Below are 25,382 nucleotides of genomic sequence, written 5' to 3'. Positions count from 1 at the left end.
CTTAAAGGAGAAGGAAAGTCTTCTTCCACTTGGGGGTGCCAAATGTTAGGCACCCCCAAATGATTGTATTATTATACCATATAACAATCATATAACAATCATATTATTATGATTGTTATACCAGTGAGCACCACGGAGAGATCCTCTTCAGGCTTCTTCTTTCTTCAAATTTCCACGGGCAAAGCATGCGCAGTAGAAATGAAGTAGCCGACTTAGTTAAAGTTTGGCTTTTCATCTACTGTGCATGCGCAACTGCGCAAGACAGAAGAAGATCTCTCCGTGGTGCTCGCTAGAAAAACCCCGGGCCGGTGCAGTCTTCTGCCTACAGGAGCACCGTCCGGGGGGTTTCAGGTAAGTCTATACAATCACTTGCGGGTGCCTAACATTTGGCACCCCCAAGTGCAAACAGACTTTCCTTCCCCTTTAAGGAGAACTAAACCCCCATGCTAATAAGAATCCCCATCTAATAGCCCCAATTCATCCCCCTCCCCGCTTCCTCCCTGCATAGTCCATTATCTAGAAAAGTGTCACTGAAAGTCGCACAGACTGTTAGAATTTGGTCTTAGACTACACGAACGATTCCGGCACGATCCGACACGATTCGACACCATGTGACAATTCTATCTCTTTAGCAAGAAGAAAACCGGCACTCAGAGCTCAATGCATGCGGGCAAAGCCCTGCGTGTTTATTGCAACACGCAGGGCTTTGCCCGCATGCATTGAGCTCTGAGTGCCGGTTTTCTTCTTGCTAACGTGTTTCAGTAAGGGTTGCCGATCCCTTTGAACTGTGCACCGGGCCAGCTTGTGCCGGAGAGGCCAGGGAGTGCTGGTGGGTTTTGGAACTTGGACAATTCTATCTCTTACCTTATTTTTGTCTGATCATGCCGGAATTGTTTGTGTAGTCCTACCCTTAGTCAGCACAATCCAACCAATAGTTGAAGCTATTTAAGTCACTACTTTGGTTTTGGGGCAAATTTCTAGAATGAATGGTGTGCTCAGGAATGGCTGGCACAGTGGCATAGTGGAGGCTTATTTGGAAGGCAAATATGAATGTTGTACAGGAGTTTTGCAATTAATCAGTCAATCAATTACCCTAGTAATCAATTCATTTAGGCAACTTGTATGGATCTGTTTATAAAACAACACAATCTGTAGAGCCACCCACATGCCAGGTGTTAAGAATATACTTGCAGACTCACTGGTTTATTCAGTGTGGCACCGTTTGCACAGAAACAGTGGTGTCCATTTCCAATACAGTTGTGCATTTGGGGATAGGGCCATGCAACTGATAAGGAGCTCAGTTTCCAAGCAAATATGGCAAGTGTATCACAGAGCTTGGAAGCAATGGTTGTTGTTTAAGGGTAGAACTACATGGGCGATTTCCACGTGTTTTCAGCGGATCTGACGCGCTGCGCCAAAACGCAGGCGTCAAGTCGGATGCGACGGAGAATAAGGTAAGCAATAGCAATGTCGGCTGGTGTTGCAGCGTTCATACAACAAGACTGTCGGATACAGACGCTGCATGCTGCCATGTCGGATGAACGCTGCAACAAGATCTGACATTTGTATTTCTTATCTTATTTTCTGTTGCATCGGACTTGACAACTGCGTTTTGGCGCAGCGCTTCGGATCCGCCGAAAAACGCATGGAAATCACCCATGTAGTTCTACCCTAATTAAAGGAAAAAATGGACAAGGAAGTAGCAATAGTACAGTTCATAATAGCTAACAAGGAGGAAGGTCTCACTAGAAATACTTTGGGATTTTCATTTGATGCCAAATTACAAGTACAAAGAACATTATTCGGGTAAGCTTTAACATTAGCGTTTAAAGTGACCTTTGAGACATGGATGGATTTGGAAGCTCCATCAAGAAGGAGTCTGGAGGTTCGCAAAGGGGGGACATGAGAATATAGAAAACTAACTGGATAAATATACAAAAACAACAAGCTGAAAATTGCCAGTGGAAAGTTATACAGGAATTAATAGCAGTAAAACAGACAATGGCCCATTTCTAGGCTATGGGCACCCAGACTGTTGTTAGTCTGCGTAATTTTGCAGTCTGAGAGAAGCAGATCTGCTCAGTGCCCCTGTTCCATTGATTTGAATCTGATCAGCCTGTGTTCAATCAATCACACAGGCTGAGGTCAGCCCAAATACGCAGGCTGAAAACAGCCACTGATAACAGTCTGTGTGTCCATAGCCTAAGGCATAAGGATAGCACGTTATCCAGCTACCAGTTTACAGTGATTATTTAAAAGGTTACGTGCAATGGTTGGTTGGGATAGTAATAAACTGAGTACTCGTGTTTATCATGAGCAGCAACCATAAAGAAACTAGGGATGGAATTTCACTTGTTTCAAGCAGTATATCAGGCCACAAAAAAATGAATTCTTTAAAGGGGGACCCAAGTATTTGAGTTGTTCCAGCTGGATGAAGAAAGTTTTTTGTCATTAACATTCATGTTTTGTTACAAACTGTATGCAGGGAAAGTAAAATAGATATGGATTATTGGGTGATTGGCCAAGGATTGTATGGGCAGGATGGAGTGCACTTCTCAGACATTGGTTTGGATAGTTTCAATTTACAGGATGGCATGGAGAAGGTTTTGGGTTCAGACAGGGCCGCCATCAAGGGGGCACAGGGGGTACTCCTCTACCGGGACTGGAACTAAAGGGGGCCAAAGCCGTGCCGCCTCTTCCGAAGTCCTGAACCACCAAAGTCCAGAGGAGCCGAAAAGGCGAAGTCCCAAACAGCTGAACTCCCGAAGCCACAAAAGAGCCGAAGCTGAAGTCCTGAAGCCGCAAAAAGACCCGAAGACACAAAACGAGCCCAAGTTGAAGTCCTGAAGCTGCGAAAAGATCCGAAGCCACCGAAAGAGCTGAAGTTGAAGTCCTGAAGCCGCGAAAAGACCAAAGGCCACGAAAAAAGACGAAGTTGAAGTCCTGAAGCCGCGAAAAGCCCTGAAGTCACGAAAGGAGCCGAAGTTGAAGTCCTGAAGCCACGAGTTCAATTCTACTGCGCATGCTTTTGCCCGGGGAAATTTGAAGAAAGAAGAAGCCGGAACAAGATCTCTCCGTGGTGCTCGCTAGAAAGACCCTGGGCCGGTGCAGTCTTCTGCCTATAGGAGCACTGTCCCGGGGGGTTTCAGGTAAGTCTATACAATCACATTTGGCACCCCGAAGTGCTAACAGACTTTCCTTATTCTTTAAGGAGAAATAAACCCCCATGCTAATAAGAATCCCCATCTAATAGCCCCAATTCGCCCCCCTCCCAGCTTCCTCCCTGCATAGTTCACTATCTAGAAAAGTGTCACTGAAAGTCGCACAGACTGTTCGAATTTGGTCTTAGGGTAGGACTACACGAACGATTCCGGCATGATCCGACGCGCTGCGACAAAATGACGCGCCACAACCTTATTTTTACCTTACCTTATTTTTGTGTTTTTGTTTGTTTTTTAAACCCCTGGCCACCAATGTATTATTTAATCTATAGGCCCCTGCCACCAAAGGGGGGCCCTGGCGCCAACATTTTTTTAATAAAGTTTTATGGTGGGCCCTGGCACCAACATTTTTTTAACTTATGGTGGGCCCTGGCACCAATTTTTTTTAAAAAAGCTATTATGGGGGGCCCTTACGCAAATGTTTTTTTTTAAATTTATAGGGGGGCCCTGGTCACCAATTACTATTCACTAAAATCCGAAGTTGCGCTCAGGGCAAAGCGAAGTTACGCTAGCGATGCTTAATTTGCATACGGTGCAAAATTGAAGTTACAATGGAGGTATATGTAGCATCACTACACAAGCCTGGGAAACCTTCAAATAAAATTTTTATTTTGCCCTACACATGTGCCCACTGTATAGTTAAGGTGCCATGAGTTAGGAAATGTAGGGGGGAAGGAGGGGAGCCCCAAAAAATGTTTTGATCTTTTTCAGCCTATCACCCATAAAAAAAGAAAAAACGCCAGCGTTTTTTGGGACTTAGAAAATGTTTTAACTTTTTTTGAAGCAATCCCTATCTACTCTATTGCGCTTCGCCTGGTCCGAGGTGGCGAAGGAAGTCTAGCGTAAAAGGTAGCGTTCTGAAAAATGCGCGCCTCAGTGAATTTGCGTAGTTACGTCCGTTGCGCAAATTCGCCAGGCGTAAGGGTGCAAAGTAACACTAGCGAATTTATGCCAGTGTCCGTTAGTGAATCGGCGAATTAACGAAAATGCGTTACACTAGCGAATTTACGCTAGCGTTAGGCGCTTCGTCCTTTAGTGATTTGCCCCCGTGTCAAATGCAGGCCATAGAGCGGGATCATGGTCTTGGACAAGAAGTGGGAGAATCCTCCCAAATGGAAGAATAGCAGCTGTTACAGGAGTACAGAGTGCTGCAGCAGTGGGTTAAAAGGTGGTCACCTTCATGTTAACTTTTAGTATTAATTCTAAGCAACTTTTCAGTTGATCTTCATTTATTCTTTTTTTTATAGTTTTTGCATTATGTGCCTTTTTCTTCTGGCCCTTTCCAGCTTTGAAATGACCCCATTTATTAAAAAAAAATATTCTGCAAGGCTACAAATATATTAATATTAGGGATGCACCGAATCCACTATTTTGGATTCGGCCGAACAACCGAATCATTCGCGAAAGATTCGGCCGAATACCGAACCGAATCCTAATTTTCATATGCAAATTAGGGATGGGAAAGGGAAAACATTTTTTACTTCCTTGTTTTATGATAAAAAGTCACGCGATTTCCCTCCCCATCCCTAATTTGCATATGCAAATTAGGATTCCGTTCAGCCGGACAGAAGGATTCGGCTGAATCCTGCTGAAAAAGGCGGAATCCTGGATTCAGTGCATCCCTAATTAATATTGTTACTTTTAATCACTCATCTTTCTATTCAGGCTTCTCCTATTCATATTCCAGTCTCTTATTAAAATCAATGCATGGTTGCTAGGGTAATTTGGACCCTAGCAACCGGATTGCTGAAATTGCAAACTGGAGAGCTGCTGAATAAAAAGCTAAATAACCCAAAAACCACAAATAATAGAAAATGAAAACCAATTGCAACTTTTCTCTGAATAACACTCTCTGCATCATACTAAAAGTTGATTTAAAGGTAAACAACCCCTTTAAGCACTACCAATAGGGTTGCCACTTTTGTGTGGCTCACATTCTGGGGAGGGGGCGGTGACATCAGAGAGGCAGATCAGTGATGCAATGGGCAGGTCTGTGACAATATACTTTACGGGGTAGCCCAGATTTGCCTTTTTGGAATACTTCTAAAACCCGGGCTGTCGGGGTCAAGACCAGACGGGTGGCAACTCTAACTACCAAGCAGCCTCCTCTTCTTTCAACCTCCTGTCTCTCCAGTACCATGACATGAGCCTTGTTTATGTAGCTCTGCTATTGCCCTTTGTGAGGTTCCCTGAGCAGTTTTATGCCCTCTCTTTGTGGCCATTCCAAAACATTATCATAGCAGTCATGTGTATATAGATTAAGAATGGCAGTAAATAAGCATTTTCACATTTTAACCCTAATTGGACAGACTAATCCTCCTTTGGATCTCCTCCAAGTGTTCCAGCCCTACAGTTTGGAGACAATTGTTGTCTCAGTGACGGACTGAAGTACTTTGGGACCAGGGTTGCCAGGTTTAATTTTCAATACCAGCCAAAGTCAGCTACACAACCAGCCCACAACTAGCCAAGAAGCACTTCAAAAGTAGCCCAAAATAGCACAATATGTGCAGTGAAAAAAGTCTAAAAAATAAATAAATATATGTGAAAATAAACCTTTTTCACAAATTTTTCCATGAAGCAAAATGGGACAGATTTGCCCATAACAAGGGGCGTAACTACAGAGGGGGGCCCAGAGGTATAGGGGTCCCATCATTTTCAATAAAATATTGGTAAAACAGCTCAACCTGTAGACATTTTGGAGGCCAGCAGATTTTTGCTCCAAAATTGTTTGAAATTGAAGAAAGTCAGCGGAAAATGTGAGAATGCTTAAGAGTTACAGGTGACTAGGGTTGCCACCTTTTCCTAAATGTTTTACCGGCTGGTGGGGGGCGGGAACAAAAAGGGGCTGGTGTGGCGTCAAAAGGGGCGGGCCATGATGTAAAATGGGTGTTGCCACAGCTCGGAGATTTCTCGAAGGGGGACATAGTCAAAAAAGCTAAGTTTACAGGGGATTGGGGGCTGGCTGAGGGGGTCTTTTTAACCCTTTCCCTGCCAGCCGTTTTGTCCTAGATGCGAACATCTACTGCCAAGCAGTTTTTAGATATTTTGCACTCTTTCACTTTTAGGCCCCTTCCTGGGGCGGTCTTTTAGTTTACCCAGGAAAACAATATATTGTTTTTTTCAGGACAACCTGAACTTTCAAAATATGCAAGAATTTTGGTGTAATTCTACTTCTGTAAAAAAATATAGGCTTCTAAGTGTCCAATAAAATGAAAAAAATCATGTTTCACAAAGAACAATCACATATATCAGAAACATTATTTACTTTATGTATGAGAAAACAGCTGATTTGGAAAGGTCTGTGTCTCCTGAACGCGGCAATACCAAATATATATAGTTTTATGGAGATTTCTCACTTGTATAGATCAAAATCTAAAAGCAGTACACTAGCAAATGTCCAAAGCACCGCTCCCCAAACGGCATACTTCTGATTTCAAGGCCAAACATTCCACTAACAGTAGGTTTACCCTAGAAAACTACCCATTATTAGAAAGAACAGATTCTGGTGAATCAAAAATGGGTAAACATATCGTTGTACTCCAAACTCCCAAGTTGCAATTGTTTCCTAAAGTTATAATGTTTTATAGAAATTGGTGAATTTTTTGAAAAATGACCTCAAAGCTTCCAATCTACAGAATCGTATCTCCCACACATCATTAGGTATCAATGTAAAACACCCCAAATATGAAAGCCTGGGATCCACTGAACAGTTTGATGCCCAATATGTATAGGTGTACCCAAGCACGTGACATATAGGGGCCCTAAACTGTAGACACCTCATTTGAGCTATCAGTTCTGTAATTCCAGATACTGCAAAATCAGCACATTTGCATCGTTTTGGGGTGGGGTAAAAGTAAAAAAAATAAGTTCATCCCAGAAAACCATATATTTTCGGAAAGTACACATTCCCACGAATCTAAATTGGGTATGCATGTCTTTGTACTACAAAGTACCAAGCCGCAAACGATTCCTAAATTTGGTGATTTTGGCGACATTTCCAAAAATCACCTCAAAATTTCTACCCTGCAGCATCGTATTACCCACATACTTTTAGGTATCAAGAGAAATCACCCCAAATATGAAAGCCTAGGGTCCTCTGAACAGTTTGATGCCCAATATGTATAGGTGTACCCAAGCACGTGGCAGACAGGGGCCCCAAAAGGAAGACCCCCATATGGTCTGTCATTTCAGGTACTGCAAAATCAACACATTTACATCGTTTTGGGGGGGTCAAAAGTAGAAAAAAGTGGGTTCACCCCAGAAAACCATATATTTTCGGAAAGTACACATTCCCATGAATCTAAATTGGGTATGCATGTGTTTGTACTCCAAAGTACCAAGCCGCAAATCATTCCTAAATTTGGTGATTTTGGTGATACTTCCAAAAATCACCTCAAAATTTCTACCCTGCAGCATCGTATTACCCACATAATTTTAGGTATCAAGCAAAATCACCCCAAATATGAAAGCCTAGGGTCCTCTGAACAGTTTGATGCCCAATATGTATAGGTGTACCCAAGCATGTGGCATACAGGGGCCCCAAAAGGAAGACCCCCATATGGTCTGTCATTTCAGGTACAGCAAAAGCAACACATTTACATCGTTTTGGGGGGGTCAAAAGTAGAAAAAAGCAAGTTCACCCCAGCAAACCATATATTTTTGGAAAGTACACATTCCCACGAATCTAAATTGGGTATGCATGTCTTTTTACGCCAAAGTACAAAGCTGCAAACCATTCCTAAATTTGGTGATTTTGGTGATATTTCCAAAAATCACCTCAAAATTTCTACCCTGCAGCATCGTATTACCCACATACTTTTAGGTATCAAGAGATATCACCCCAAATATGAAAGCCTAGGGTCCTCTGAACAGTTTGATGCCCAATATGTATAGGTGTACCCAAGCACGTGGCATACAGGGCCCCAAAAGGAAGGCCCCCATATGGTCTGTCATTTCAGGTACTGCAAAATCAACACATTTACATCGTTTTGGGGGGGTCAAAAGTAGGAAAAAGTGGGTTCACCCCAGATAACCATATATTTCGGAAAGTACACATTCCCATGAATCTAAATTGGGTATGCATGTGTTTGTACTCCAAAGTACCAAGCCACAAATCATTCCTAAATTTGGTGATTTTGGTGATACTTCCAAAAATCACCTCAAAATTTCTACCCTGCAGCATCGTATTACCCACATACTTTTAGGTATCAAGAGATATCACCCCAAATATGAAAGCCTAGGGTCCTCTGAACAGTTTGATGCCCAATATGTATAGGTGTACCCAAGCACGTGGCATACAGGGGCCCCAAAAGGAAGGCCCCCATATGGTCTGTCATTTCAGGTACTGCAAAATCAACACATTTACATCGTTTTGGGGGGGTCAAAAGTAGAAAAAAGCAAGTTCACCCCAGAAAACCATATATTTTTGGAAAGTACACATTCCCACGAATCTAAATTGGGTATGCATGTCTTTCTACGCCAAAGTACAAAGCTGCAAACCATTCCTAAATTTGGTGATTTTGGTGATATTTCCAAAAATCACCTCAAAATTTCTACCCTGCAGCATCGTATTACCCACATACTTTTAGGTATGAAGAGATATCACCCCAAATATGAAAGCCTAGGGTCCTCTGAACAGTTTGATGCCCAATATGTATAGGTGTACCCAAGCACGTGGCATACAGGGGCCCCAAAAGGAAGGCCCCCATATGGTCTGTCATTTCAGGTACTGCAAAATCAACACATTTACATCGTTTTGGGGGGGTCAAAAGTAGGAAAAAGTGGGTTCACCCCAGATAACCATATATTTTCGGAAAGTACACATTCCCATGAATCTAAATTGGGTATGCATGTGTTTGTACTCCAAAGTACCAAGCCACAAATCATTCCTAAATTTGGTGATTTTGGTGATACTTCCAAAAATCACCTCAAAATTTCTACCCTGCAGCATCGTATTACCCACATACTTTTAGGTATCAAGAGATATCACCCCAAATATGAAAGCCTAGGGTCCTCTGAACAGTTTGATGCCCAATATGTATAGGTGTACCCAAGCACGTGGCAGACAGGGGCCCCAAAAGGAAGACCCCCATTTGGTCTGTCATTTCAGATACTGCAAAATCAACACATTTACATTGTTTGGGGGGGGGACAAAGGTAGAAAAAAGTAAGTTCACCCCAGAAAACCATATATTTTCGTAAAGTACACATTCCCCTGAATCCAATTTGGGTATGCATGTCTTTCTACTCCAAAGTACCAAGCCACAAACCATTCCTAAATGTGGTGATTTTGGTGACATTTCAAAAATCACCTCAAAATTTCCACCCTGCAGCATCGTATTACCCACATACTTTTAGGTATCAAGACAAATCACCCCAAATATGAAAGCCTAGGGTCCTCTGAACAGTTTTATGCCAAACATGTATAGGTGTACCCAAACACGTGACATATAGGGGCCCTAAAATGAAGACCCCCCCCCATATGGTCTGTCATTTCAGGTACTGCAAAATCAACACATTTACCTTGTTTTGGGGGGGGGCAAAAGTAGAAAAAAGTAAGTTCACCCAAGAAAACCATATATTTTCGGAAAGTACACATTCCCACGAATCTAAATTGGGTATGCATGTCTTTGTACTCCAAAGTACAATGCCGCAAATCATTCCTAAATTTGGGGATTTTGGTGACATTTCCAAAAATCACCTCAAAATTTCCAACCTGCAGCATCATATTTCCCACATACTTTTAGGTATCAAGATAAATCACCCCAAATATGAAAGCCTAGGGTCCTCTGAACAGTTTGATGCCCAATATGTATAGGTGTACCCAAGCACGTGGCATATAGGGGCCCCAAAAGGAAGACCCCCATATGGTCTGTCAATTCAGATACTGCAAAATCAACACATTTACATCGTTTTGGGGGGGGCAAAGGCAGAAAAAAGTAATTTCAACCCAGAAAACCATATATTTTCGGAAAGTACACATTCCGACGAATCTAAATTGGGTATGGATGTCTTTGTACTCCAAAGTACCAAGCCGCAAACCATTCCTAAATTTGATGATTTTGGCGACATTTCCAAAAATCACCTCAAAATTTCTACCCTGCAGCATCGTATAAGCCACATACTTTTAGGTATCAAGAGATATCACCCCAAATATGAAAGCCTAGGGTCCTCTGAACAGTTTGATGCCCAATATGTATAGGTGTACCCAAGCACGTGGCATATAGGGCCCCAAAAGGAAGACCCCCATATGGTCTGTCATTTCAGGTACTGCAAAATCAACACATTTACATAGTTTTGGGGGGGGGCAAAGGTAGAAAAAAGTATGTTCGCCCCAGAAAACCATATATTTTTGGAAATTACACATTCCCGCGAATCCAAATTGGGTATGCATGTCTTTGTACTCCAAAGTACCAAGTCGCAAGCCTTTCCTAAATTTGGCGATAAAAGCAACGGTTTTTACATTTCTGAAAATCGCCTAAAAATATTGCAATTGGCCGCATTTATCTCACCCAACTTCTTACATACAATTGTAAAACACCATAAATACTGATGCCAAGGGTCTACTGAACAGTTTTATGCCCAATATGCATTGATATACCAAGGCAGCTGGCATGTGCGGACCCCAAATGTAAATAGTGAATATGAGTTTTCTCTGCTGCCGATTCGCCTTCTGTAAACATAGACCATTGACTTCATATTATGTGCCTCAAGACCCTCCTAACAGCAAAGACCCCCCAAAACCATATGTTTTTGGAAAGTACACATTCTGACGAAAACAACCAAGATAAAGACATCTTTCTACAGCAAAGTACCAAACTGCAAAACTTTTATAAACATAGAGATTTTTACATTTCTGAAAATCGCCTAAAAATGTTGAAGTATGCCACATTTATCTCACACAATGTTTTACGTACAAAGAAAAATCACCCCAAATATGGACATCAGAGGTCTACTGAATAGTTTGATGCCCAATATGTATAGATTTACCAAAGTATATGGTGTGTACGGCCGCAAATGAAAAATGTGCATATGAATTTTCACACTGGCCAACTAAGCTGCTGAAAAGAGAACCCCAACTGTGCGTTATGTGCCGTAAGACCCCCAAACTGTAAAAAGACCCCAGAAAACCATATATTTTTGGAAAGCATATATTCTGACGGATCAATCTAAGTAAAATAATATACCAAAGCACCAAACAGCAAAACTATACTAAAGATACATAAGGAACAATAATCCAGGGATAAAATTGCAATAAAACCACAAAAATTGTGCAAATCAATGAAATAACAAAATAACTGCACCGACAGCGTAATTAGTGGCCGAAATCGATTATCCAATAGTCACGCTGCTGAAATAAACAGTTTTTATGGGTAAAAAAAACACAAATTGGTGAAATGAAAAAGTAAAAAAAATAAAATGTGTATACATGTGTGTACACTTCCAAGAATTGTGTGACAGTGTATAAGTGTGTATAAGTGTGTATATAAGTCCATATAAGTGTATATAAATGCATATAAGTGCATATAAGTGGAAAATGAAAAATTAAAAAAAACGTTTTTTTTTTTTTTTTTTTTTACTACTAAAATATGTGTGTATGTGTGTATAAGGTAGGTAGGTGTATGCAAGTGTGTAAAATAAAGGGCACTTACCGTTTTTGGCTGATCTAAGAGCTGGAGAAGAGAGATCTGCAGAGTTACAGCAAGCAGGAAGTGTGTGGGCGTCGCTGGAACACGAGGTGAGCAGGAGGAAGCAGAGCAGCAAGGCAGACACGCGATTTGCTGTGTCTGCCTCTTTTAGGTCGGCCCTGCGACAATCCAGTCGCAGGACCGACATGACAGCCCCCCAGCCTCGTTGCCCAGGGGGCTGTCAATGCTGCTAAACCTCTGCAGAGGCGGCTAAAGCCGCTGATGCAGAGTACAGCATGTAAAACTGCAAGCACGTACAATGTACGTGCTTGGCAGTTAAAGCCCTTGCCTGCCAGAACGTACGGTGTACGTGCTTGGCAGGCAAAGGGTTAAGGGTATTACAAATTTATCGGCAGCTACATTGCCGGTAAATTTGTAATACCGCCCCCGGCCTTGGCAGAGGTTTTACCGGCAAAATACCGGCCGGGTGGCAACCCTACAGGAGACTGGGGTACAGAGCCCAAAATCTGGTTATTCCCGACTTCTACACAAGTCAGTCCCACTGCATGCTGGGTATTGTAGTCTTACATTAAACTTGGCAGTTGCCATATTGTTATACAAAAACTACATTACCCAACATGCATTGGGAGATGCATATTAGGCCAAAAAAGGCCCAAAAACGAGCCCAAATCCGTACCTTGGTTAGTTTGTACTTTCAAAACCAGCCTGGGCTTTAAATTAGTAGCCCAATTAGGCTGGAAAACCGCCAACCTGGCCGGCAATCCTGTTAGGGTTGCCACCTTTAATGGAGAAAAATACCGTCCTTAGCCCCGCCCAAAGTCCCACCCCCAACCCCGCCCAAAGCCACACCCTCTGTGCCTAGCAGTGTATAACAGTGCTGTTAGGACGAGTGATAGTTATGGCATAATTATAATCTAGTGTTGGATTTCCCAGTAGAAATGCACCTTGTGTGGCAATGGCTAATTCCCAGTACTGTTCTGTGTACTGTGTCCGCAGTCCAAGTTCCAACTGAGCCAGCACAGCCGCACACACACTCGGCTCCCAATCCCCCTGCAGACTGCGAGCTGTCACCGCCCACACAAATCATAATCACATTCACACGAGACGACACGCTGAGGAATTTGGAGCAGCCAGGGAGGGAGGAGTGAGCAGCGAAGCAGGCAGCAGCTGAAAAGTAAATGGCTTTTCCTCCCTGCAAAAAATTACCCGCCATGTAATTGCCGGTATTATCTTTATACCGGCACCGGCCTCAATACTTGTTTTACCGGCTAGGCCGGCAACCCTAAATCCTGTTTGGGACCACTCCAAACCCCACTTTTAGGGCCCCCCCGACTGCCACAACCACTTTTACCACAGACACTTGAACGTATTGCCTCCCTGTGTTCTAAACATTCTTTCAGCACGTTGAATAACCACTGGTAGGGATTTTGGCCACTGCAGGCTCCTGTAGAACGGCAATGCGCTCAGTTACCATGGTAACAGCCATTTCGTTGTCTAGGCAGAAAGTTTATTGGACATTACCGATTGGTCTAAAAACAGCGCTGAGCCACGCCCCCAAATGGAATGATTGGTCAGTTTTCACGATGTTACGGGGATGTACCCGGAAGAAGCTGTCCGGACTACAAGAGACCGCCCAGGGCACGGATATCTAGAGACAGGTAGGTATTTATTATGTATTTATTATGTATTTATAGTTGTATGCTTCCCATGAGTTGGATAGTGTTTAGCATAGCAGCCTGGGCTTTGTAGCCTGGGAAACCATCAGAGCAATGATATGGAGTTTAGATTCCACAGCCTGAGCTATGTGAGACACTATCTGATGTCCCATGATTCCTCTCTGCCCCCTGAGTTGCAAATATGGATTTTACTAGTAAAGCTCTGTGACATACAAGCTGCACATATAATATTGGGATTCATGGGCACAGCATAGTCTAGTGTGAATAATCTATTCCTCCCACATTTGCTCCCTCAATTCTTGCTTTATCTGTTTATATCTGGTTATCTCTTCATACATGTGCTGCTCAAGTGATAAGACATTACTCATTATAATGTTCCATTTAGGATTTATTACGTGACAGACGACAGCACTCCTGCTGGGCCACTAGCAAGTCTATTTGCAGGAATAAACCATCAGAGTGTCACAATAGGACCAGGGGCAGCAGCCTGGGACTTCCTATTAAAGGGATCCTGTCATCCGAAAACATGTTTTTTTCAAAATGCATCAGTTAAAGGAAACCTGTCACTTTTTTGCTGACAGTAGGACTGTAATTAAAGAGTTATAAATACTCACATACCAGCATCTTTTTGCTGAATAAATGTAACTAATGCAGTGTTTTCAAAGAGTGCACGAGACTCTACCAGTCCCACTTTCTGAAAGAGGTCACGCAAAGTCTCCAGGGAAAAACTATAAATCTCGTGAGATCTCACCTCCCGCACAGAGGAGAAAGATAAGGCAGCAGGAAACTCCGACAGCGTTTGCCCCTCCCCACTTCCCTTATCACAGCAGTCCTCTAGCTGGAACTCGTATTCGTGTGCAGGACAGACTGAAGGGTACTTAGTTTATTTATGTTAGAGCTCTCTGTTAGTGTCTGTTCACTTTGTTTTGTGAAATGTGAACAGTACTTTGTTTATTTTAGAGACTTGATAAGGCTACGCTATGGAGTGCTCTGTTAGTGACTGTTCACCTTGATTTAATGGTCAGTCTTTTGTGAAACATGTGCCTGTGATGTGCATTTCTGTGTGTATGTGTGTGTATCTCTGTGTGTCCCTGAATCTGTGTTTGAGTGTGTGTGTGTATGCCTGAGTGTGTGTGTGCCTGAGTGTGTGTATGCCTGAGTGTGTGTATGCCTGAGTGTGTGTGTGTGTGTATGCCTGAGTGTGTGTGTGTGTGTATGCCTGAGTGTGTGTGTGTGTATGCCTGAGTGTGTGTGTGTGTGTATGCCTGAGTGTGTGTGTGTGTGTATGCCTGAGTGTGTGTGTGTGTGTGTATGCCTGAGTGTGTGTGTGTGTATGCCTGAGTGTGTGTGTGTGTGTGTGTGTGTATATGCCTGAGTGTGTGTGTGTGTATGCCTGAGTGTGTGTGTGTGTATGCCTGAGTGTGTGTGTGTGTATGCCTGAGTGTGTGTGTATGCCTGAGTGTGTGTGTGTGTATGCCTGAGTGTGTGTGTATGCCTGAGTGTGTGTGTATGCCTGAGTGTGTGTGTGTGTGTATGCCTGAGTGTGTGTGTGTGTATATGCCTGAGTGTGTGTGTATGCCTGAGTGTGTGTGTGTGTGTATGCCTGAGTGTGTGTGTGTGTATATGCCTGAGTGTGTGTGTATGCCTGAGTGTGTGTGTGTGTGTATGCCTGAGTGTGTGTGTGTGTATGCCTGAGTGTGTGTGTGTGTATGCCTGAGTGTGTGTGTATGCCTGAGTGTGTGTGTGTGTATGCCTGAGTGTGTGTGTATGCCTGAGTGTGTGTGTGTGTATGCCTGAGTGTGTGTGTATGCCTGAGTGTGTGTGTGTGTATGCCTGAGTGTGTGTGTATGCCTGAGTGTGTGTGTGTGTATGCCTGAGTGTGTGTGTATGCCTGAGTGTGTGTGTGTGTGTATGCCTGAGTGTGTGTGTGCCTGAGTGTGTGTGTGTGTGTATATGCCTGAGTGTGTGTGTATGCCTGAGTGTGTGTGTGTGTATGCCTGAGTGTGTGTGTATGCCTGAGTGTGTGTGTGTGTATATGCCTGAGTGTGTGTATATGCCTGAGTGTGTGTGTATGCCTGAGTGTGTGTGTGTGTATATGCCTGAGTGTGTGTGTATGCCTGAGTGTGTGTGTGTGTATGCCTGAGTGTGTGTGTGTGTATGCCTGAGTGTGTGTGTGTGTATGCCTGAGTGTGTGTGTATGCCTGAGTGTGTGTGTATGCCTGAGTGTGTGTGTGTGTATGCCTGAGTGTGTGTGTGTGTATGCCTGAGTGTGTGTGTGTATGCCTGAGTGTGTGTGTGTGTGTATGCCTGAGTGTGTGTGTATGCCTGAGTGTGTGTGTGTATGCCTGAGTGTGTGTGTGCCTGAGTGTGTGTGTATGCCTGAGTGTGTGTGTGTGTGTGTATGCCTGAGTGTGTGTGTGCCTGAGTGTGTGTGTGTGTGTGTGTGCCTGAGTGTGTGTGTGTATGCCTGAGTGTGTGTGTATGCCTGAGTGTGTGTGTGCCTGAGTGTGTGTATGCCTGAGTGTGTGTGTGTGTGTGTATGCCTGAGTGTGTGTGTGTGTGTGTATGCCTGAGTGTGTGTGTGTGAGTTCTGTTGACCTGCCTTATAGGTGCAACTCCATGAGTAACCAACCCCCCACATGCAGTCACAGGCAAATGAAAATATGAAAATAAATACATTTTTCATTAACTGAACATTCTGCCTTCCACTGGTTTGAGGGATCATCTGATGATTATTTAGAAAAGGCTTGATGAGGCTTGATTCTGCATTATTTCAGGTCTTACACTATATTTGGCTTTGGGAATAAATACCTACATTTCTCCTCTCATTTTCCAGCTGCTCCTAGTTATTATTAATATTCGCTGCTGCACTGTGGGTGCCACGTGATGCTTATTGAGTTGGACAGCTACCAGTAGTCGCTTTAGCTACAATTAGGGTTGCCACCTTTTATAAAAAAAATTACCGGCTGCCGGGGGCGGGGCCTCAAAGGGCGGGACGTGACGTCAAAAGGGGCCACGCCACGGACGCTTGAAGAGGCAAAAGAAAAGGTAAGTTTACAGGGGATTGGGGGCGGACCGAGGGGGTCTTTTTAAGGGTATTACAAATTTACCAGCAGTTACATTGCCGGTAAATTTGTAATACCGGCCCTGGCCTTGGCAGGTATTTTACCGGCTAGGCTGGTAAAATACCGGCCGGGTGGCAACCCTAGCTACAATACAAGTGCTACTGTCTCCCTTCATAATATACCTGCAGAAAAAATTTACACAACAAAAACATAAGCAATAATGTATGTCTTATTTCTGCTGAGGCATATATTGATCAACCAAAAGAATGCTCTTTAAAGTGGGCATTCTCGCCATAGCCCTACATTTTTCTATCACAGAGTAGACTCTATGACTAAGCATGCATGAGATTTGGCAGTTTGGCCACACACAAAACACAAAGGGGTCCTGTTTCAAGATGGCAGCGCCTATGAAACACTTTTTACATACAGTATAGGATATTTTCTAATCTGTTTCGGATATAGACAAAAACAGCTGACTAAAGGGTTTAACTAAGGAGGGAAAGCTATATATTACTCATGTCTCAAGGTGACAGGTCCTCTTTAAGCATGCATGAGATTTGGCAGTTTGGCTCAGCTCACACACAGAAAACAGAGGGGTCCTGTTTCAAGATGGCAGCGCCTATGAAACACTTTTTACATGTAGGATATTTTCTAATCCGTTTCAGATATAGACAAAAACAGTTGACAAAAGGGATTAACTAAGGAGGGAAAGATATATATTACTTATGTCTCAAGGTGACAGGTCCTCTTTAAAGGGACCCTCCCGTTTCCCTGGCTGTTTGTCTTTGTGCCTGAATATTACTCGAAGTATTTAGTAAAGTGTAACTGTGCTGGAAAAAATGGCATTTTAACTCCTTTGTGTATGCTTCACAGTTCTGTGCTCCAATAATTCTAATAATTGTTTTACCTATTTCTTATTCAGCAGGATGGTGGCCGAGGGAGACCCTGGGAACCTGGTGAAAATTTTTCACCTTCTTGTGCTCTCTGCATCCTGGGGAATGCAGTGCTGGATGACGTTTGTTGCAGGTAACTTCATTTATTTAAATTCTTTCTTTCTTTCATATAGAGCCAATATATTATGTAGCAGCTAACACTCCTGTCAGTTTTATTAGGATGTAGTTAACCAGCATGTATGCTTCTGGTCTGTACGAAGATATCAGTGGAAGCCCATCCACACATATTAAGAAATTAACTGTATAATAGTGCCCAGGTCAGAATTGAACCCAGACAGTAATATCCAATACTATGGACTCCATACTGTATCCTCTTTTTTTTTCTTGCTGCCACCACAGTTAAAGGAGAACTAAAGCCTAACCAAAGAAGTAGGCTAGAAATGTTGTACATGATGTTTTGTGCTTCTGTACCAGCCCAAGGCAACCACAGCCCTTTAGCAGTAAAGATCTGTGTCTCCAAAGATGCCCCAGTAGCTCCCCATCTTCTTTTCTGCTGATTCACTGCACATTCTCTGTGCTGCTGTCACTTACTGAGCTTCGGGAGCCACTCACAATATACAGTACACATAGAATAGAAATGTCACAATATAAGGCTGATTAGTAATTAATACACATAATTACTACATGGCAGCACAGAAACCAGTGCAATTAGCATCAGAATTTAATAATCAGCAAACCTATCTGCTGGATAATTAGTGACGAGCCCTAAGCTTAGCTTCTCAACAGCCAATCAGAGCCCACTGAGCATGTGAGTGTCACAGACACTTTCCAAGATGGTGACCCCCTGTGACAAGTTTGAAGTCCTGGATCATTGCTGCTATTGACAAGCTCAAACTTTAGCCTCGTGCAATAAGTTCACTATATAAAATATGCCATTTTTATCCACATTCATTTTTAGGGTTTGTTTTTTTTTAAAGGTAACATTTTATTGTTTTATAACACATTAAACATAAAACAAATTATATGCCGTAAATGCGTTTGAGTTGCTATTACGGAGCTTGGAGCAAAATATTTACTTACAGATTTGTTTAGTAGTTTGGTTGATACACTCAACATCATACAGTGAGATGTGGATTTTACCTCTGAAGTAAATATCATTGACATTGAACAGTAACAGCATGTTCTAGATAAAGTTACGGATTTTTGCCTTTTATAGTATAAGTGTTTGTATTCATGTTCGGGAGCCCTGACCCCCAAATCTTTTCAGCGAGCCTCTGGCTAATAAGGGGAATTTAATGAGAGGCAGATTCTGATTCACCAATGTTATCCCGTTTGTGTGTGTGCAGGGAGTCAGGAGATCACTGTACTTGCACCTTAGAAGGGATACAGGGAGGGAGAGAGATGTCCATGCACTTGGGTGAGGGTGGCAGCACTAGTTTGTTGTTCAACTCACACAATATTGTGGTATGTTGGGAATCCCCATTAACATATTTGCTTTTTGTCTCCCTCTAGGGTTCGTGCTGATCAAGGGCGTGCCTCGGCATACTTTTGGCCTGGTTCAGAGTAAGCTGTTCCCGTATTACAACCATATTGTCCTGTGCTGCTCCTTTATCAGCCTGGCTATATATGCAGCTTATCACCCCCGGGAGTTGCTGTCACCCAGCGAGAGTGTTCAGGTGATTTACACCCTCCTTGTGTTGCTCACTACAGTACTGCCCTACCCTCTTTTTGTATGTAAAAAGTTATCCAAAATGCTTTAGACCTAGAGTTTTCCAAGGGGTCTTTCTGTCATTTAGATTTCCACACCTTGGGGTATATTTATCCAAGAGTGAAGTTAGAGATAACCCCAGTCCACTAGAGTGAAATACCACCTCTCTCTATTAATTTCTATGGGATTTTTAAAGGTGTATTTATCAAAGGGTGAAAGAGAAAGTTCACCCTTTGATAAATACGCCTTTTAGAAACCCATAGAAATGAAAGGAGAGAGGCGGAATTTCACTCTAGCATCTCTAACTTCACTTTTTGATAGATATACCCCCTTAAGTCTACTAAAAAATTAAACCCAATAAGATTGTTGTGCCTCCAATAAGGATTAATTATATCTTACTTGAAAACAGCTTGCAAAAGGTACTGTTTTATTGCTACAGAAAAAGATGAAATCATTTTTAAAAATTAGAATTATTTAATTAAAATTGTCTCTCTGGATAATGGATTCCATACCTGTACGGTAGGTACCAGGGGGCTGTCTGCTGGAGGTGTGGCTGTACAAGGCATTGTGATTGGCTGTTGCTAAGCGCATATTAACTACTGGTAGCAGATAGGAACTAGTATAAAGATATAAACAAGGAAAAATATGTACAGGTATGGGATCCGTTATCCAGAAAGCTCCCAACTACAGAAAGGCCGACTCTCATAGACTTCATTTTATTCAAATAATCCAAATTTTTTAAAATGATTTCCTTTTTCTCTGTACTAATAAAACAGTAGCTTGTACTTGATCCTGACTTAGATATAATTAATCCTTAGTGGAGGCAAAACCAGCCTATTGGGTTTATTTAATGTTTACATGATTTTCTAGTAGACTTAAGGTATGAAGATCCAAATTATGGAAAGATCCATTATCCGGAAAACCCCAGGTCCAGACCATTCTGGATAAAAGGCTCTATACTTGTTGTAGCAAAATGTATTTCTAATAGATATGCCCTATAGGCCTATATTGTCCTTGATTCTAGTTGCCGGTATTCTTCTTTCTGTTTTAACCACCATGTTCTCTCTCTTTTCAGATCTCTCTGTTCTTCACATCCCTCCTTGTTGCGGCACTGCAAGCTCGCTGGTTTTCCCCAGTGACCACCAAGACCATGTTTAAGATGCACGTCATTGAGAGGGAACACAGCCTGGGGCAGGGAGTGGGCTTGTCTGCCAACAAGGAAGGATATCAGCTCTTGCAGGAGAAGGATCCCAAGTACAAAGCCTTACGCAAGCGCTTCATGCGATACCATGGCATCTCCTCCCTCTGCAACCTCCTGTGCCTCCTCTGCAATGGGGCCAACCTGGTGTATATAGCTCTGCTCATGCCCACACTGTAGCCAAGCTTCTACTCACCCAGGGACCAATACCATTATAAGCACACGCATATATTTTTATATTGCCATGCTGAGCCAGAGGAATCAAATGCCAGTGATTTTACACTAATAATAATTGACAATAAGACAATGCCCTAATAGAAGTGGCATATACAGCGGGTGTCTAATCCTGCAGATCTTTTTTTCTTATAATTAAAAGAACATTTCTGAAAATCAAATGGAAATACTGCCCCTTTAATGTCCTTGTGACAATATGACAATAGGTTACTGCTAGCAAGCATTTTGCCATGTTTTATTATATAGATATATATAATTCGAAAAGAAGTCCGCACACTCCGGCCTTAAAGAACAAAAAATATATTTAAAGGAGAATTCAACCCGTAATAAAAAAAAAACCCTCCCCCCCGCCCTGGGTAGATGATCTTCCCTTTACATGTTATATTAGATAGAAAGCTTGTGGTACAAGCAGAATATGGGTGCAGACTGAGTTATACAGGGAACTCTGAGTATCACTCATGTATTATAAGGGATAATGTACCCCCTACTGTAAATGATAAGGATATTAGAAGTCACTGAGGGGTTGTTCTGTGACCATATAAAGACACAAGGCTGCAGGCTGAGTTATAGAGGGAACTCTGAGTATCACTCATGTATTATAAGGGATAATGTACCCCCTACTGTAAATGATAAGGATATTAGAAGTCACTGAGGGGTTGTTCTGTGACCATATAAAGGCACAAGGCTGCAGGCTGAGTTATACAGGGAACTCTGAGTATCACTCATGTATTATAAGGGATAATGTACCCCCTACTGTAAATGATAAGGATATTAGAAGTCACTGAGAGGTTCTTCTGTGACCATATAAAGACACAAGGCTACAGGCTGAGTTATACAGGGAACTCTGAGTATCACTCATGTATTATAAGGGATAATGTACCCCCTACTGTAAATGATAAGGATATTAGAAGTCACTGAGGGGTTGTTCTGTGACCATATAAAGGCACAAGGCTGCAGGCTGAGTTATACAGGGAACTCTGAGTATCACTCATGAATTATAAGGGATAATGTACCCCCTACTGTAAATGATAAGGATATTAGAAGTCACTGAGGGGTTGTTCTGTGACCATATAAAGGCACAAGGCTGCAGGCTGAGTTATACAGGGAACTCTGAGTATCACTCATGTATTATAAGGGATAATGTACCCCCTACTGTAAATGATAAGGATATTAGAAGTCACTGAGAGGTTCTTCTGTGACCATATAAAGACACAAGGCTACAGGCTGAGTTATACAGGGAACTCTGAGTATCACTCATGTATTATAAGGGATAATGTACCCCCTACTGTAAATGATAAGGATATTAGAAGTCACTGAGGGGTTGTTCTGTGACCATATAAAGGCACAAGGCTGCAGGCTGAGTTATACAGGGAACTCTGAGTATCACTCATGTATTATAAGGGATAATGTACCCCTACTGTAAATGATAAGGATATTAGAAGTCACTGAGAGGCACAAGGCTGCAGGCTGAGTTAAATACTGATACAGCACATGTGGTATATTGATTATAGTTTAAGAAGTCTTTCACTATAAAAGTGCACCAGCACATGCTTTAAATCTACAGAGAAATCTCTGCTACAGCTCATGTGGTGGAGATTTATTGAGACCAGGCAATGTGCAAGTCAACCACAGCTCCGGTGTAATTTCCTTACAGGTGCCATGTCAAACTAGTTTGACAGATTAGACACAATTATATTCTAAAGAGAAAATTACCCCTCCCCCCCAAAAAGTTGCCTAAGAAAAGAAATTAAAATTCCTTGAGCATCCTGGTTGGTCCTGTGCCCAGAGAACCACATAAACACGTCTGAATGAGTTAAATATGTGTTACATGGGTATATGTTACATGGGTATATATAACAGTATATACACTGTATTTATGCACAAACATATAAACTCTCTTAATAACCATCTAAAAGCCAGGCAGGCAACAGAATCCCAACATTCACCAGCAAAGTCACACTTCTGCTGCTGGCAATGGGAATTGGGGAAGCCGAATGCTCTACAATAAATAGGATGTTTTCAATCTGTGACCAGCAGAGGGAGTGCTAATTCTATTATCCTGCTCTGTAACCATATCATATCTCCATTGTAACTGTCTTAACAAGGCCCCGCCCCCCTGATGAACAGGGAAGGTTTCAGCCCATCCCCAGGAAGAATGGCAGGGAAATTAGTGGATTATGAATAATGGCTTCAGTTGGATTGTTTGCTCTTATGCGGTCTAAATCTAATTATTTAGAATTTTACATAATTAGAGATTAAATCCCTATACACTCAGATACAGGTTTTGTTATACCTTTAACTTGTCTGAGTATTCAAAATGTCCCTAGAGAGATTAGTTGCCCCGAAGAAGAGGAGATTTGTCGCCGGGTGACTAATCTCCCCGAATCTGACCGTATATACCCGCCCTTGTATCTAGCCAATTCTAAGCAACTTTACAATAGGCCTTCATTTTTTATGTTTTTTGAAGTATTTGTCTTCCTCTTTTGACTCTTTCCATCTTTCAAATGGGGGTCACTGACCCCTTCGAAAAAAATGCTTTGTAAAGCTACAAATGTATTGATATTGTCACTTTTTGTTACTCATCTTTCTATTTAGGCCCTTCCCCATTCAGCCTCAGTACATAGTTACTAGGGTAATTTGGATCTTAGCAGTTTGTTGAAATTGCAAACTGCTGAATATAAAGCTAAATAACTCAAAAACTACAAATACTAAAAAATGAAAACCAATTACAAACTGTCGCAGAATATCACTCTTTACATCATACTAAAAGTTAATTTAAAGGTGAACAACCCCTTTAAGGTGCCACTTTCCTAAGTGGTTGTACGGGAAGATACAGTGGATAGCTTCAAGAAAGGGTCGGACGCCTCGATAGCAGGCAATTTCCAGTTTGGAATCAGATAGACTTTTGGAGGCAAGTTTAGATGGGCATTGGCTTTCCCTATGGATGAGCTGGAAGTTAAACAGGAATGGGCAGAGCTGAACCTGATGTGCATGTGTCTGGGCTACTATGATGGACCATGGGGTGGGTAGAGGCAGAGGATGTGGTATAACACAGTAACTCCAGCTTTTCCTTCATTAAAAGGAATGCATCTCTGTGTATGAACGGAAATCATTTCTCTCTCAGCCTAACAATTTTGCCCTGGTTTCTGCAATCAGCCTGGGACTCACAGCATGAGTGAGTGGTTTTCAGGTTAGGTTGAGCCAGCACTAACTGTGATGCATCTGAAAAAACTATAGGGAGAAAATACATCCTACAGAGAGCAAAACCTTAGAGCAAGTGCGACCATCTTGAAGCCAGAGTCAGACCACAAATAGCCGCATAGACAATGGTTCGTGACTCCGTTCTTAAACAAAAATCAAAAAGGAAAAAAAATTTATGGTGTAATTTATAAGGTGGTCTCTTACCAGGGTAACCCCCAGTCCAAGGGTTTGCCAATTAGTTTTGCAACATATATGAAATTCAAGTTTGGAAAGAGGCCATCCAATAGTAAAGTAGTAGCCAAAATATTTAAAAAAACTTTATTAGGACATGCATAAGCCTAGCAAGTTTGTACCTAAAGTGGCCACTTACTCATAGGCTCAAGAATAAGTGCCCACTTTCGGCACGAAACGCGTTAGGCTTATGCATGTCCTGATAACGTTTTTTTGATTTTATAAATATTACTTGAATTTCCCAGAGTCAGACCCCCCTCATAGGAATAGAGGCCCTAACAGTTGGTCTATCCTTCAGACTGTGAGATACCCCCAAACAGGGATATGGATGTGGTAGCTCAGGAGTACAGCCATCAAAGAGACAGAGGGGGTCATGATTTTCTTGTCTGGGTTACATTTAGGGTTGTCACCTGGCCGGTATTTTACTGGCCTGGCCGGTAAAAATGTTGCTTAACGCCAATGTTATTTTAGGGCAGGGACCCCCAACCTTTTTTACTCATGAGCCACATTCAAATGTAAAAAGAGTTGGGGAGCAACACTAGCATGAAAAAGTCCCTTGGGTGCCAAATAAGGACTGTCATTGGCTATTTGGTAGCCCTATGTGAACTGGCAGCCTACAGGACTCTCTACTTGGCAATATACTTAGTTTTTATGCAATTAAAACCTGTTTCTAAGCCTGAAATTCAAAAATAAGCACCTGCTTTGAGGTCACTGGGAGCAACATCCAAGGGGTTGGGGAGCAACATGTTACTCACAAGCCACTGGTTGGGGATCACTGTTTTAGGGAAAAACCATAAAAACATAGGAAGGCCAGTATTTCTTTCCAGAAAAGGTGGCAACCCAAGTTACATTCAGTTGGGGCACAGAATGGGCTGCTTAGGGATACACCTGGCAGTGGAACAGGGACGTATGGTGGGACCCTGGAGGGCCTGGCAGGTAGGTCATTTCTGTTTCCCATTGGATTACCCAGGCCAGGGCAACAAACAGCGGGGCACAGATAGGGTTGCCACCTGGCTGGTATTTTACCAGCCTGAGCGGTAAAAATGATGGCTGATCCCAATGTTATTAATAGGGAAAAAGATGAATATAAAGGAAGGCCGGAATTTTGTTCCTGAAAAAGTGGCAACCCTAGGCACAGATTGTTTTTGCCTCCAAAAAGTTAACATTTTGGGCTTCACATGGTGCACCCAGTCAGGTCTGGACTGGGAGTCAAAATAGGCCCTGGCATTCCAAGTACACAGAGGCCCAAATAGTCCTCCATCAGCCCACTAAATAGTCTGTAGGGCCTTACAGCAGCCCCTCTGGCAT

General features: G+C 42.5%; 2 protein-coding genes across 12 annotated transcripts in view; one reads left to right on the top strand and one right to left on the bottom strand.

Moving 5' to 3' along the window:
- plppr2.L (phospholipid phosphatase related 2 L homeolog) overlaps positions 1-14,251 on the bottom strand; it is a 41,269-nt gene extending 27,018 nt beyond the window's left edge. For 5 of the 8 annotated variants that reach the window (XM_041587282.1, XM_041587285.1, XM_041587284.1 and 2 more), the window contains exon 1: positions 14,163-14,251. The gene's annotated coding sequence lies outside the window, so the exon portion shown is untranslated. Of the gene's footprint in view, positions 1-11,871; positions 11,914-12,812; positions 12,920-14,162 lie in introns of those variants that run through there. The other 3 variants (XM_018253684.2, XM_018253681.2, XM_041587280.1) reach the window with 2 other exon arrangements.
- Positions 12,902-20,803, top strand: tmem205.L (transmembrane protein 205 L homeolog). Of its 4 annotated transcripts, none has more exons than XM_018250929.2 (5): positions 12,902-13,042; positions 13,367-13,526; positions 17,532-17,635; positions 19,015-19,178; positions 20,286-20,803. In XM_018250929.2, exons 2-5 carry the CDS (start codon positions 13,432-13,434, stop codon positions 20,586-20,588), a joined length of 666 nt encoding a protein of 221 aa, XP_018106418.1. In that variant the 5' UTR covers positions 12,902-13,042; positions 13,367-13,431; the 3' UTR covers positions 20,589-20,803.
- Positions 20,804-25,382: the final 4,579 nt, after the last annotated feature.

Source organism: Xenopus laevis, chromosome 3L (assembly GCF_017654675.1).
Source record: "Xenopus laevis strain J_2021 chromosome 3L, Xenopus_laevis_v10.1, whole genome shotgun sequence".
Classification (NCBI taxonomy): Eukaryota; Metazoa; Chordata; class Amphibia; order Anura; family Pipidae; genus Xenopus; species Xenopus laevis.
This window is presented reverse-complemented; position numbering and strand designations above follow the sequence as displayed.